The following is a 15,388-nucleotide window of genomic DNA, read 5'->3' on the forward strand; positions in this document are numbered from 1 at the left end:
CCCTAATGATTGACGGAGGCGTTGGTGGTTCAGAATTCTCAAATTCCTTGTGGGAGACCTAGGTGCAATCCTTGGCCAACCCGCCTCATGCACAGCCACTGTCCATCTGTCAGTGGATGCTTGTGTGTTGATAGGATTGCTGAACAGGGTTCAGTGGAGCTTCCAGACTAAGACGGCCTAGCAAGAAAGGTCTAGTGACCTACTTACAAAAATCAGCCAGTGAAAACCTTCTGGATTACAAGGATACAATCCACAACTGCTCACGGGGATGGTGCAGGACCTGGCAGTGATTTGTTCCTTTGTGCAGCGGTCATCCTGAGTTGGGGGCCAATTTAATGACAGCTAAGAATAACAACAATGACTAATGACTTTGAACATCTTTTCATCTGCTTATTGGACCTATATATCTTCTTTGGAGAAATGTTTATTCAGGTCATTTGCTCATTTTTTAATTGAGTTCTTTGTCTTTTTGTTGCTGAATTATTGGAGTACTTTATATATTCTGGCTATTAAACCATTATCAGATATATGATTTCCAAAAATTTTCTTCTATTTTCTAGGTCATCTTACAACTTTCTTGATAATGTCCCTTGATGTATACATTTTTTTTTTTTTTTCTCACACCCCACTGCTCTCCTGTTCCCTCAGGGGTTCTCTGTTGTGTTCCCTGTCAGGGCAGTCATCGGTTGTGGCCAGGCACCATCTGGTTCTTCTGGTTTCAGGCTGATGTAGTCTCTAGTTTATGTGGTCCTTTCTGTCCCTTAGGCTCATAATTACCTTGTGTCTTTGTTGTTCTTCATTCTTCCTTGCTCCACGTGGGTTGAGACCAATTGATGCATCTAAGATGGCCACTCGCTGGCATTGAAGACCACCGACACCATTCTCCAAAGTGGGATGCAGAATGTTTTCTTAATAGATTTTATTATGCCAATCGACTTAGACGTCCCCTGAAACCATATTCCTCAAACCCCACCCCTGCTACTTTGGCCTTTGAAGGGTTAAGTTTATTCAGGAAACTTCTTTGCTCTTTGCTCTTGGTTTAGTCTAGTTGTGTTGACCTCTCCTGTATTGTGTATTCTCTTTCCCTTAACCTAAAATAAAACTTATCTACTATCTGATTAGTGAATACCCCTCTCCCTCCCTCCTCTTTCCCCCCTCTCGTAACCATCAAAGCACATTTTCTGTCTGCTTAAACTATTTCTCCAGTTCTTATAATAGTGGTCTTGATACAATATTTGTCCTTTTGCAACTGACTGATTTCACTCAGCATAATGTCTTCCAGATTCCTCCATGTTATGAAATGTTTCATGGATTCACCACTGTTCTTTATCGATGTGTAGTATTCCGTTGTGTGAACATACCATAATTTATTTATCCATTCATTTGTTGATGGGCACCTTTGTTGCTTTCAACTTTTTACTACTGTAAACAGTGCTGCAGTGAACATGGGTGTGCATATATCTGTTCATGTAAAGGCTCTTATTTCTCTAGGATATATTATAAGGATTGGGATTGCTGCATTGTATGGTAGTTCTATTTCTAGTTTTTTAAGGATGCGCCAAATCGATTTCCAAAGTGATTGTACCATTTGACATTCCCATCAGCAGTGTATAAGTGTTCCAGTCTCTCCACAACCTCTCCAATATTTATTATTATGTGTATTTTGGATTAATGCCAGCCTTGTTTGAGTGAGATGGAATCTCATTGTAGTTTTGATTTGCATTTCTCTAACGGCTAATGATCCTGAGTATTTCTTCATGTATCTGTTAATAGCCTGAATGTCTTCTTTAGTGAAGTGCCTGTTCATATTCTTTGCCCATTTTTTAATTGTGTTATTTGTCTTTTTGTAGTTGAATTTTAGCAGAATCATGTAGATTTTGGATATTAGGTGCTGATCTGAAATGTCATAGCTAAAAACATTTTCCCAGTCTGTAGGTAGCCTTTTTACTCTTTTGATGAAGTTTTTGGATGAGTATAGGTGTTTGACTTTTAGGATCTCCCAGGCTGTTTTGGCTACTGTGACGGTATAATAGGTTCTAAAATCAGGTAGAGTGAGGCCTCCCACTTTGTTCTTCTTTTTGAGTAACTCTTTACTTGTCGGGGGTCTCTTGCCCTTCTGTATGAAGTTGGTGATTTGTTTCTCCATCTCATTAAAAAGTGTTGTTGGAATTTGGATTGGAATTGCATTGGACCTATAGATGCTTCTTACAATGTTAACTCTTCCTATCCATGAGCAAGTTATGTTTTTCCACTTACGTAGGTCTCTTTTGGTTTCTTGCAGTAGTGTCTCGTAGTTTTCTTTGTGTAGGTCTTTTACATCTCTGGTAAGATTTATTCCTAAGTATTTTGTCTTCTTGGGGGCTACTCTAAATGGTATTGATTTGTTCATTTCATCTTCTATGTTCTTTTTGTTGGTGTAGAGGAATCCAACTGATTTTTGTATGTTTATCGTGTACCCTGATACTTTGCTGAACTCTTCTATTAGTTTCAGTAGTTTTCTTGAGGATTCCTTAGGGTTTTCTGTGTTTATGATCATGTCATCTGCAAATACAGATACTTTTACTTCTTCCTTACCAATATGGATGCTGTTTATGTCTTTATCAAGCCCAATTGCTCTGACTAGGACCTCCAGCACAATGTTGAATAAGAGTGGTGATAAGGGGCATCCTTGTGTGGTCCCTGTTCTCAGGGGGAGTGCTTTCAGAACCTCTCCATGTAGGATGATTTTGGCTGTGGCTTTGTATAAATGCCCTTTATTATGTTGAGGAATTTTCCTTCTATTCTTGTTTTTCTGAGAGGTTTTATCATGAGTAGATTTTGTCAAATGCCTTTTCTGCATCAATTGATAAAATCATTTGATTCTTGTCTTTTGTTTTATTTATGTGATGGATTACATTAATTGTTTTTCTAATGTTGAACCATCCCTGCATACCTGATATGAATCCAACTTAGCCATGTCAAGTTATTTATTTATTTTTTTTGATATGCTGTTGAATTCTATTGGCTAGAATTTTGTTGAGGATTTTTGCATCTAAGTTCATGAGGGATATAGGGCTGTAATTTTCTTTTTTTGTGGTGTCCTTACCTAGTTTTGGTATCAGGGATATGCTGGCCTCATAGAATGAGTTTGGGAGTATTCCGTCCTTTTCTATGCTCTACTACCTTTGGTAGTAGTGGTGTTAATTGTTCTCTGAAAGTTTGGTAGAACTCTGCAGTAAAGCCATCCGGGCCAGGGCTTTTTTTTATTGGGAGTTTTTTTTTATTATTATCTTTTTAATCTCTTTTTTTGTTATGGGTCTATTTAGTTGTTCTACTTCTTATTGTGTTAGTTTAGGTAGGTAGTGTGTTTCTAGGAATTCATCCATTTCTTCTAGGTTTTCAAATTTGTTAGTGTACAATTTTTCATAGTAGTCTGATATGATTCTTTTAATTTCAGTTGGGTGTCTTGTGATATCACCCATCTCATTTCTTATTCGAGTTACTTGTTTCCTTGTCTGTATTTTTTTTTTTTTTGTCAGTCTGGCCAGTGGTTTATCAATTTTGTTAATTTTTTCCAAGAACCAGCTTTTGGTCTTGTTAAGTCTTTCATTTCTTTTTCTGTTCTCTAATTCATTTCTTTCTGCTCTAGTTGTTATTATTTGTTTTCTTCTGGTGCCTGTTACTTTCTTTTGTTGCTCTCTTTCTATTTGTTTGATTGATTTTGGCCCTTTCTTCTTTTTTATGTGTATGTTTATTGGTATAAATTGACCTCTGAGCACTGCTTTTGCTGTGTCCCAAATGTTCTGATAGGAAGTCTTTTCATTCTCATTGGATTCTATGAATTTCTTTATTCCACCCTTAATGTCTTCTATAACCCAGTCTTTTTTGAGCAGGATATTGTTCTGTTTCCAAGCATGTGATTTCTTTTCCCTGGTTTTTCTGTTATTGATTTCTACTTTTATAGCCTTATGGCCTGAGAAGATGCTTTGTAATATTTATGTTTTGGATTCTGCAAAGGCTTTATTTATGACCTAATATATGGTCTATTCTAGAGAATGTTCCATGTGCTCTAGAAAAGAAAGTATACTTTGCAGCTGTTGGGTGGAATCTTCTGAATGTGCCTGTGAGGTCAAGTTGGTTGATTGTGGCATTTAGATCTTCCATGTCTTTAATGAGCTTCTTTCTGGATGTCCTGTCCTTCACTGAAAGTGGTGTCTTGAAGTTCCCTACTATAATTGTGGAGTTGTCTATCTCACATTTTAGTGCTGTTAGAGTTTGTTTTATGTATCTTGCAGCCCTGTCATTGAGTGCATAAATATTTAATATTGCTATTTCTTCCAGGTAAATAGTTCCTTTGCTCATTATATAAAGTGCCCTTCTTTATCCTTCGTGGTGGATTTAACTATAAAGTCTATTTGTCAGAAATTAATATTGTCACTCCTGCTTGTTTTTGATTGTTGTTTGCTTGCAATATTTTTTTACCATCATTTGAGTTTTAGTTTATTTGTGTCTCTAAGTCTAAGGTGTGACTCTTGTAGGCAGCGTGTAGCTGGATTAGGTTTTTTATCCACTGTGCAACTCTCTGTCTCTTTATTGTTGCATTTATTCCATTTACATTCAGTATAATTATGGATAAGTATGAGTTTAGTGCTGTCATTTTGATGCCATTTTTTGTGTGTTGTTGACAATTTCATTTTCCCACTTACTTTTTTGTGCTGAGAAGTTTTTCTTTGTAAATTGTGTGTTCCTCTTTTTCATTGTAGTTGAATTTGTTTTTGCTGAGTGTTTATGTTTATCTTGGTTTTTATTTTGAAATATGGGATTTTTAGTCTTGTTTGTGGTTACCTTAATATTTATCCCTATTTTTCTAATTATGAACCTAACTTGTATCTCCCTATATTGCCTTGATTTCCTCTCCATATGGAAGATCTATGCCTCCTCTATTTAGTCCCACTTTATTGATTATTGTCATCTTTTACATAATGACATCAGTGATTCCCTGTTTTGAGTTTTTTTTTTAAATCTTATTTTATTTTTATGATTTCCCTCTCTGAGTTGATATCAGGATGCTCTGTTCTTTGTCCTTGTGTTGTTCTGATTTCTGATTTTATTGATTTTCTAACCAAAGAATATCCTTTAGTAATTTTTGTAGCTTTGGTTTGGTTTTTGAAAATTCTCTAAGCTTGTGTTTATCTGTAAATGTTTTAATTTCACCTTCGTATTTGAGAGTTTTGATGGATATATGATTCTTCACTGGCAATTTTTCTCCTTCAGTGCTCCATATATATCATCCTATTGCCTTCTTGCCCACATGGTTTCTGCTGAGTAGTCTGAACTTATTCTTATTGATCCTCCTTTGTAGGTGACTTTACATTTATCTCCAGTTGCCTTTAAAATTTTCTCTTTACCTTTGGTTTTGGCACGTTTGATGATAATATGTCTTGGTGATTTTATTTTTGAATCTAGCTCGTATGGGGCTCAATGAGTATCTTGGAAGATATCCATTAATCTTTCACAATGTCAGGAAAGTTTTGCCAACAAATCTTCAACAATTCTCTGTGTATTTTCTGTTATCTCTCCCTGGAATTCCAGTCTCATGCAAGTTATTCTTCTTGATAGATTCCCACGTGATTCTTAGAGTTTATTCATTTAAAAAAAAATTCTTTTATATGATTTTTCTTCAAATATATTGGTGCCAATTGTCTTACCCTCCATCTCCCCAATTCTGCATTCCAGTTCCTCAATTCTGCTCCTCTGACTTCCTATTGAGTTGTCTGATTCTGTAATTTTATTGTTAATCTTTTGAATTTTTGAATGCTGTTTCTCTATGGATTCTTAAAGCTTATTTAATTTTTCATTATATTCTTGAACAATGATTTTAATTTCGTCAACTGCTTTATCTGTGTGTTCCTTGGCCTTTTCTGTATGTTGCCTAATTTCATTTCTGATGTCATCCCTGATATCTTGAAGCGTACTGTATATTAATCTTTTGTATTCTCCATCTGGTAATTCCAGGAATATATCTTCATCTGGGAGAGATTTTGATTCTCTGTTTTGGGGGGTTGTAGAAGTAATCATGGTCTGCTTCTTTATGTGATCTGATATCAACTGCTGTCTCCAAGCCATCTATAAGTTACTGTAATAATTTATTTTACATTTATTCACTGAGTCCTATCTTTTTGTTTGTTTTTTTGTTTTTTGCTTCCAAAATACCCAGATAGGCTACTAGAGTGTGCTAACTTCATTATTGGATCCGTCGAAGCACTAATGTACTATTACCAGGTGGTAAGAGTTGTTGCCAGGGATATGAGCCTATGAATCCACTAACTGTCCTTGAATAGAATCAGCTCAGGTATCCTGATAGTCGGTCACCTAGTGTGTGGTGTAGACTCTTACCTACTATCTTAGAGGAGTAGTGGTGATGGTTGTAGGCACCGGCTTCTGGTAGTGGCAGAGGGTCACACTGAGGAGGGCAGGGTGCAGACAGCCTCCCCCCAAGTTCCAGTGAGGATGGAGCATCTCTGTTCTCTAGAATTGCTCTGGTGGGTGGGCTCTGCAGCTGTACCTTTGGCATCAATGTTTATACCTGTAAAGAATGGTAGGCACCACTATCCTCAGACCCCTTTCACGGGTGACTAGGTGGTGTGGGTGGAGCCTCATCCCTCAGTTCCCTCCTGTGGGTAAAAGAGGGTTCTGTTTAATAGGTAGAGTGGTATCAGACCTCCAAAACCTACCTCTCCAAAGCTCAGCTGACACAATTATAGTCATACCTCTCACAGATTTGCTGTTGCATTACAATAGCCACCTGGTTCCATGTAGGGGTGAAAGCCAAAGCCTGTGGATCTCTTATGCCCGAACTGGAGATGCTTCTGCTCTGATCTTCCAGTTTAGGGGGGTCAGGAAAGTATTTTTCCCCCTTTTGTTCATTTGCTGCTTCTCCCAGGCCAGGAGAATGGGTCAGAAAAAGCAGGGCACTTCTATCTCAGGCCCAGGGAAGTTGAATGTTAATGAAGCTGGCTGGGGCACAGAGGGAAGGGATCAGACAGATAGGAGAGAGTAGTGAGGAAAAATAGGCAAAATCACTTATCTTGTGTCAAGAACATTGTTTTATCTCGGATTCCAGAGGGTTGTGTAGCCTGTGTGCGCTGGCTGGGTCCCCGCTGAGATCGCCCCAGAGGTTTAGGACTGCATCCCGTGCTTCCTGTGTCTCAGAAAACTACCATCAGCCCCACTGCATTCATGCCAAAAGATGGCACAATGTTTAAAATTTTTGATGAAGTCCAGTTAACCTATTTTTTCCTCTTATTTCCTGTCCTGTTGGTATCGTAGCTAAGACTCTGTTGTCAAAAACAAGGTCATAAAATTTAAGCCCCATGTTTTTCTTCTAGGGGTTGTATTTTTATATTTAAATCACTGACCCATTTTGAATTAATTTTTTTATATGGTGTGAGGTGTGGGTTCCACTTCATTCTTTTGCAATTGGAGATCAGTCGTCCAATCACTATTTGTTGAAGAGACTCTTTTCTCCATATTGAATGGATTTGGTAATTTTATCAAAAATCAGTTGGTCATACATGTATGGATTTATTTCTGGATTCTCAAATCTATTTTATTGGCCTATAAGTCTATGCTTAAACTAATACCACACTGTTTTTGATCACTGTATGTTTTGAAATCAAGAAAGGTGAGTCCTCTTATGTTGTTTTTACTTTTTAAGATTGTTTCGGTTATTTGGGGACTGTTATGGATTGAATTGTGTCCTCCAAAAATGTGTGTCGTGTCCATGATTCTCAGTGTTGTGTGATAGTCCACCATTTTGTCATCTGATGTAATCTTGCAATGTGTTGTAAATCCTACCGCTTTGGTGTTAATGAGGCAGGATTAGAGGCAGTTATGTTAATGAGGCAGGACTCAACTTACAAGATTAGGTTGTATCTTGAGTTAATCTCTTCTGAGTTGTAAAAAACAGAAGCTAGCAGTGAGACAGGAGGACTTTATACCGCCAAGAATCTAGTGCCAAAAGCAGTGTGCATCCCTTGGACCCAGATCCCCTGTGCTGAGAAGCTCCTAGACCAGGGGAAGACTGATGACAAGTACCTTCCCCCAGAACCAACAGAGATAGAAAGTCTTCCCCTGTAGCTGACACCCTGAATTCATACTTCTAGCCTCCTAAACTGTGAGAGAATAAATTTCTCTTTGTTAAAGCCATCTACTTGTGGCATTTCTGTTATAGCACCACTAGATAAACTAAGAGAGGAATCCTTGCAATTTCATTGAATTTGAGGATCCTCTTTTCCATTTCTGAAAAAAGTCTTGGAATTTTGATAGGGATTACATCATACCTGCAGATTTCTTTGGGTAGAAAAGACATCTTAACAATATTGTTTCCATTCCATGAAGACAGGATGTCTTTCCATTTAATTAGATATTCTTTAATTACATTCACCAATGTTTTATAGTTTCCGGAGTTGCCACAATATAACATCCAATGTGCCTCATTTCCAAAACAAAATCATGAATCCTGCAAAGAAACAAACAATGTCCCATTCATAGGGCAAAAAAGAAAGAAAGGAATTAACAGAAACTATCCCTGAGGAAGGAAACCCTGGCGGTTTAGTGGTTAAGTGCTATGGCTGCTAACCAAAAGGTTGGCAGTTCGAATCCATAAGGCACTCCTTGGAAACTCTACAGGGTAGTTCTACTCTGTCCTATAGGGTTGCTATGAGTTGGAATCAACTCAGTGACAATGGGTTGGTTTTTCTGGTCTATCCCTAAGGAAACATATGTTGGACTTACTATACAAAGATTGTTAATAAACTGTCTTAAATAAGTTCAGTGAGCTAAAGAAAATTGTGGATAAAAAACTGAAGAGAACCAGGATAACTATGCTTCAACAAATAGAGAATATCAACAAAATTATGATAGAGAAATAATGGAGGTATAAAGTATAATAACTGAAATGAAATGAAACATTGATTGAGATTGCCCAACCTGGGGAGCAGAAAAAAAAAAATGGATAAAGAAAAATTTACATGGCCTAAGAGACCTGTAGTAAACTATTAAGTGTACCAGCATATACATAATGGGAGCCCCAGAAGATAAGGAGAGAAAAAGAAACAGAAAAACATTTGAAAAAATAATGGCTCAAAACTTATAAACTTGGATAAAATACATGAATCTGCATAACCAAGAGCTAAAGTAATCAAGTACGATAAACACAAAGATACTCATGTTTAGACAAATTATAATCAAACGGTCAAAATCAAAGACAAAGGAGACTCTTCAATATTGCAAGTGAGTAGCAACTGATCACATACAATGAATCTCACTAAGATTAACAGTTTATTCTCCTCAGAAAGCATGGAGGTTAAAAGGTAGTGAGATGATGTATTTAAAGTGCTGGGAAGAAATTTTCAACCAAGAATTTCGTATCTGAGAAAATTATCTTAAAATGAAGGTAGTCCTTTGGGATGAAATGAATGAACACTAGACAGTAACTCAAAATGATACAAAGAAATAAGTAAAACTAATTGGCAAAGATAAATGCATGGGCAAATATAAAAGCCAGTATCATTATATTTTGGGTTTTAATTCCTCTTTTTGGTCCAAATGTCAGTGAAAGCAAAATAAAAATTAATAGATAAGTACTGTTGGTATTATGCCATTATGGTAAAATTTATTTAAATGTTTGTTTACTATTTTCTTATTTGACAGTTTAAAATATCTTCTTAGGGCACTATCTATGAAAAAAGAGTTTCATCTATAAGAAAAAAAAATCATCTATGCATTGTGTAAATTACAGTGCTTGATGAGAATTTTTCCTTGTAATTATCCTCTTAAATTAGTTGACTAAGATGAAGAAAGTTTGCTCTTGGTTGTTGTTGTTTCATTGAAGAGAACAAGAATTTGGAATGATATAATTTTATTTCTAGTGAATAAGCACAAAATAATGTAAAAAATGTACTTTATTTTAGTATGATATGTATTTCAGTAAAATTTGCCTACTATCTTTTTGGAGCCCTGGTGGTGCAGTGGATAAGCTTTTGGCTGCTAATCACCAGCTGTTGTTTATAAACTACGGGGCAATTCTACTCTGTCCTATAGGGTGGATATGAGTCAGAATTGAGTGGATGGCAATGGGTTTGGTTTTTTGGTTTAATCCTTTTATACTTTCTCTGTTAATTAATGGCACCGTCTTCCACATAATGCATTTAACAAGATATGTGGGCATTCAGCAATAAAAAAATAAATAAATAAATTTCATCCAAGAGTAATGTGCCCATTTAACATGCCGTTCTTACTTTTTTTTTTTTTTTTACCAGTGTAACGTGTTCCAATCCATTGAAAACAGGAATTAGAAATGTATCAACATTTTCTCTTCATTCTTATAATACTTCTCATCTTCTGGCTGTCCATTAGTTACACTGTTTAATAAATCTTTTAGTCTTTCCCAACAGAGTTCTAGTTTTCCCTTCTTCCTATTGTCATCCTCTCTGTTTTAATTCACTTTGCATTATCCATTCTTTTTTTTTTCCCATAAGTACTATACGGTAATCTGGAATATGGCCATGAGAATCAACATGTAAGACACTAGTTATCTAAGGATGAAATAAATCAAACTAAATGTTAAGAAATCGAAATCATCTAGTCAAATTTACACATTTTAGTTCATCACTGTTAAGAATTTATTTTCACAACAGAATTGACTGATAACGAAAGGACAAATAAAGTCTTCATGTGTTAATTGTAACACAGATAACCCTTTGTCTCCAACATTGTTTACGCGGTTGCTTTAGGCTTAGAAAACGGAATAGAAAAAAGATTGAGAAGATCCTTATAGTTAGAAAAACTGACAGAAACAAACACATATTTTATTAATCAAGAGAGTAATAAATATAATCATTGCAGAAGTATGAGGGTCTATGAAATCACATAAGTAATCAATGACCAGGAAGCAAGGAATGTTGGGGAGGTGACATCTAATTTGAGATCTAAAATAGGATTGGTTTGTCTGAGTATAATCTAAAAAAAAAATCTGTCTAGGATAATTCGTCTTTGCTTTGGAACCAAAGAGAATGCATTTATATCTATAAGAAATATTGTCAAATGATATTACCTTTGACATTGTTTACTAAAACAAGGTTGAATATCGAATATTAAATACAAAGCTGGCATCAGTTTTTAAAAACTCTGTGGAATGCATCTTTTACCTCTTTGTTTCTTAAGCTGTATATCAAAGGGTTAAGCATGGGGATGACCAAAGTGTAAAACACAGAGGCCACTGTGTCAGTATCATATGAGTGAGCAGATTTGGGTTGCATGTACATAAATAATAGAGTTCCATAAAACACAACCACCACTGTCAGATGAGAACCACATGTGGAGAAAGCTTTTTTCCTGCCCTCAGCAGAATGCATTCGAAATATGGCTATCAGAATCAGCAGGTAGGACAGCAGGACAACCAGGAGGGAGGATATCAAATTAAATGCTGAAAACATTATGACCAACAACTGTACCTCTTGTGCATTTGTGCAGAGCATAGGTATCAAGGGGACATCATCACAGTAGAAATGACTGATGACATTAGAGCCACAGGAGGTCAATATGAAAATCTTAATGGTGAACATCAGAGACTGAAAAGTACTATAGAGGTATGGAATATCCATGAGCACATGACAACGTCTTGGGGACATGATAACATTATAGAGCAGAGGGTTACAGATGGCCACGTAGCGGTCATAGGCCATGGCTGACAGCATAAAAAGTTCACTGACAAAGAACAAAATGAAGAAAGCCATCTGTGTGGCACATACATAATAGGAAATGGTACTTTGATCCACAGCAAAATTTTCCAGCACCTTGGGGCAAATGACAGTAGAATTACCAAGATCAATGAAGGCCAGGTGTCTGATGAAAAAATACATAGGTGTGTATAGGTGGGAGTCCACCTTGGTCAAGATGATTATCCCCAGGTTTCCCACTAGTGTTATCATGTAGATAATAAGAAAGACCCCCAAAAGGGGGAGCTGCAGCTCAGGGTGCCTTGTGACTCCTATTAGAATTAATTCAGTGAACACTGTTAGATTCTATTGGCCCATCTGGTCCAGTTACTCCTCTGGGAAGAAACAGTAGTATTTTCTAAACAAATTATAACATTTGAAGAAACAATGGAAAAACAATTCGCATTTTTTGTTGTTATACGTCTTTGAGTTAGTGCTGAATTCACAGTGACCCCAAGTGCAAAGAAATAAAAAGATGCTTAGTCCTGCACCATTGGCATGATCTGTTTGGGATTGAACCCTTGTAATCCATAGGATTTTTACTAGCTGGTTTTCAGAGGATGATCCCTAGGTATTTTTTCGTAGTCTGTCTTAGTCTGGAACCCCTCTGAAACCTGTTCAGCAACATTGCAAGGAATTTACCACTGACAGACCAGTGCTGGCAATGCATAAGTTACATTGGCCAGAAATCTAACTGGGTTACCCACACAGACTATCACTGAACAACCACTGTCCTTTTTCTTCATATTGTTGTTGTTGTGTGTCATTGAGTTGATTCCAACTCTTAGCGACCCTACAGGATGAAGTAGAACCTCTCCATAGGTTTGTCAAGGCTGTAATCTTTATGAAAGCAGATTGCCCATTTTCTCCCACAGGGTGGCTGATCTTTCTGCTAGCAACTGCTGACCTTTCTGTCACTTAACCAGTTAACCACTCTGCCACCAGGACTTTTCATCTGACTTTGAGGTTAAAGTAAGCTTTAGAATCTTCTACATCCCCAAAAATGTAATATATAACACATTACTCATTGATAAACATAGATTAAATTCTAAAGAAATTCAACAGAAATTAATCTATGTTGTGTCAATGAATAATGTGTTTTATGTGGATTCCCCAATCTGGGGACGTAGAAGATTCTAAAGTTTATTTAAACTTCAAGAACCCATAGAGTTGGTAATACAGAGATAGTATACTTAATTTTATCTACAAAGTAACATCAAAGTTTTCCTTTAGTTCGCTTCATTTTTGTCTGAGAATTTATGTGAGATTTTTAGTCTTAGGAAGGAAACCCTGGTGCTATAGCAGATAAGAGTTCTGTTAACCAAAAGGTGGGCAGTTCAAATCTACCAGGCACTCCTTGGAAACGCTGTGGGGCAGTTTTACTCTGTCTATAGGATTGCTATGAGTCAGAATCAACTCGATAACAATAGTTTTTTTTTTTTTTTTTTAAATAGAGAAATGCTGAGGTAATGCAAGTTTAGTGAAAGTTATATGGTAAAACCCATTGCCCTCAAGCCGAGTCTGACTCATAGTGACACCATAGGACTAACTGGAATTGCCCTATAGGGTTTAGAAAGCTATAATTTTTATGGAAGCAGCCTGCCATGTATTTCTCCTGTGGGGTGACTGGTGTGTTTGAACTAGCAACCTTACAGTTAGCATCTGAGCGCTTAACTACTGTGCCACCAGGTATCCCCAACCATAATTGATTTAGAGCACATTCGCTTCCCATTCTGACTTCTACTCTATTGTACTTCACCTAATGTCAGTTTGCACTGGAGTGTCAGCAGGCATTCCTGGGGTCCAGATAGGTGGGAATTGAGTTAATGACACTTTATTCCCTGTTGCCGTCAAGTCAATTCTGACTCATAGTGACCCTATAGTAGGTATATTTCTATGATTCAAAAACAATGGCGTGTATCATTTATTAAAGAGATCTTTCTGGTGTTAGAATAGCTTTTAAGAACACCTAGCACCTGGCATGCTGAGAAGTGTCTTGAATATAATTTAATAATTTTTTTTATATTTATGATTTTGCAAATTTTTTGACCGAGGTCAGTTTGCTTATAACTGAAATTTATTTCTATTTCTTTTTCAGTCTAAATATATATTCACATTTATGCTTCAATTGTGTAAATGAAACTTGAAAAAATTGGGGAGTTTTCGTTAAAAAGTGTAATGCAATTATATATTGCATTACACTTTTTAATTTGCATTAAAGTTGTATTTATAATTGCATTACACTTTTTAATGAAAACTCCCCAATTTTTACAAGTTTCAAGACACATAATATCTGGATACATTCCTCCTAAAAGCTATGGTTTATATCAATATTTAGGGATTTTGACTTTAATTGTATATGCTTTGTTGACTGTAATATGACACCATGGAGAAGACCAATTTCATAAGCCAGTTAAAGTGTTCATTTGTGCATTTATTACATCATATATTACAAACTGTCAATTTATTTCTGGAACTCTACAACAGAGAATTCATAGAATATAAGATTTTAATGATAACATCTGTCTCTTCATTTCATAAAGTTTTACAAAGAAGAAAGTCAGTAAATCAAAGTGGAATTCCCTGATTGGAGCCAATAAATCCCTTTATTTTAATCCATTTGGTTTCCTTTTTGACCTATTCTCATATTCATTGTCCCATCAATGGAAACCTAGGACTCTGTAAGCATGGTTTTCAATTTCATTGATATAAAATGCAGGATTTAGTTATTATTGTCTGATAGAATGCCCATGCTTAGTCTGCACATCTATTAGAAACTTCCAGGGGCCCCAACAAGGTCTAAGTCTACAGTACGCAGTAGCTGAAGTTCAGAGCTGGACTACAGAGAGATGTCCCCTAAGGATGATTTTTGGTCCTGTGGCTGGATGGAATTTTCAGGAGAATAATCCTAGAAATAAGCTAATTTTTAGTTTGATTTTGTCAGCATGATCCAGTAGATTGGGAGGCAGGATGATACTAGAGATTGGTGAGTCACCTCTGTCCCTTCTCTTTTAGATAAGGTTCTCTGTTATTTCTGCACTAGCTCCCATCTCTTTTCCAGGTCTTTCCTCTCTCACAGAATAAAAACTATAAGGCTATGTCCCTTTGAAAACTTTATCTCAAATTTTCTGTATCGTAAACCCTGATATCATAGGATTTTAGTGTAGAATACTAGATTGAGGTAAGGAATTCAGATTTCTACTTCTAATTCTATAACTTTTAAGTTTTCAATGTTCTCTAAGAATTATCCAAATGTTTATTGACTACCAGCATCTTCAGTGTCATTCACTACCTCCCTCTGAAGATGATCAGATTTTTCACCCTGCCCATTCTCCTTTTTGGAAAAGAATATCTCTAATCTGTTCTGTCCTGGAGAAACCCTGGTGGCGTAGTGGTTAAGAGTTCAGCTGCTAACCAAAGGTCAGCAGTTTGAATCCACCAGGAGCCCTTTGGAAACCCTATGGGGCAGCTCATCTCTGTCATATAGAGTCACTATGAGTTAGAATCAACTGAATGACAGCTTTTTTTTTTAAACCTGTCCTGGCCATGTAAATGTGTACATTTTAAATATCTCTTTGTATTTATTATCATCAGAGCAGGAAGAATATACAAGTGTGTAAATGGATGAA

General features: G+C 36.4%; 1 protein-coding gene across 1 annotated transcript; it reads right to left on the reverse strand.

The window, feature by feature from the left end:
• Window positions 1-10,951: 10,951 nt before the first annotated feature.
• Window positions 10,952-13,760, reverse strand: LOC100668226 (olfactory receptor 8K5-like). The gene has a single exon (XM_064288079.1). It carries the CDS (start codon window positions 11,970-11,972, stop codon window positions 11,154-11,156), a length of 819 nt encoding a protein of 272 aa, XP_064144149.1. The 5' UTR covers window positions 11,973-13,760; the 3' UTR covers window positions 10,952-11,153.
• Window positions 13,761-15,388: the final 1,628 nt, after the last annotated feature.

Source organism: Loxodonta africana, chromosome 7, assembly GCF_030014295.1.
Source record: "Loxodonta africana isolate mLoxAfr1 chromosome 7, mLoxAfr1.hap2, whole genome shotgun sequence".
In the NCBI taxonomy this organism is placed as follows: domain Eukaryota; kingdom Metazoa; phylum Chordata; class Mammalia; order Proboscidea; family Elephantidae; genus Loxodonta; species Loxodonta africana.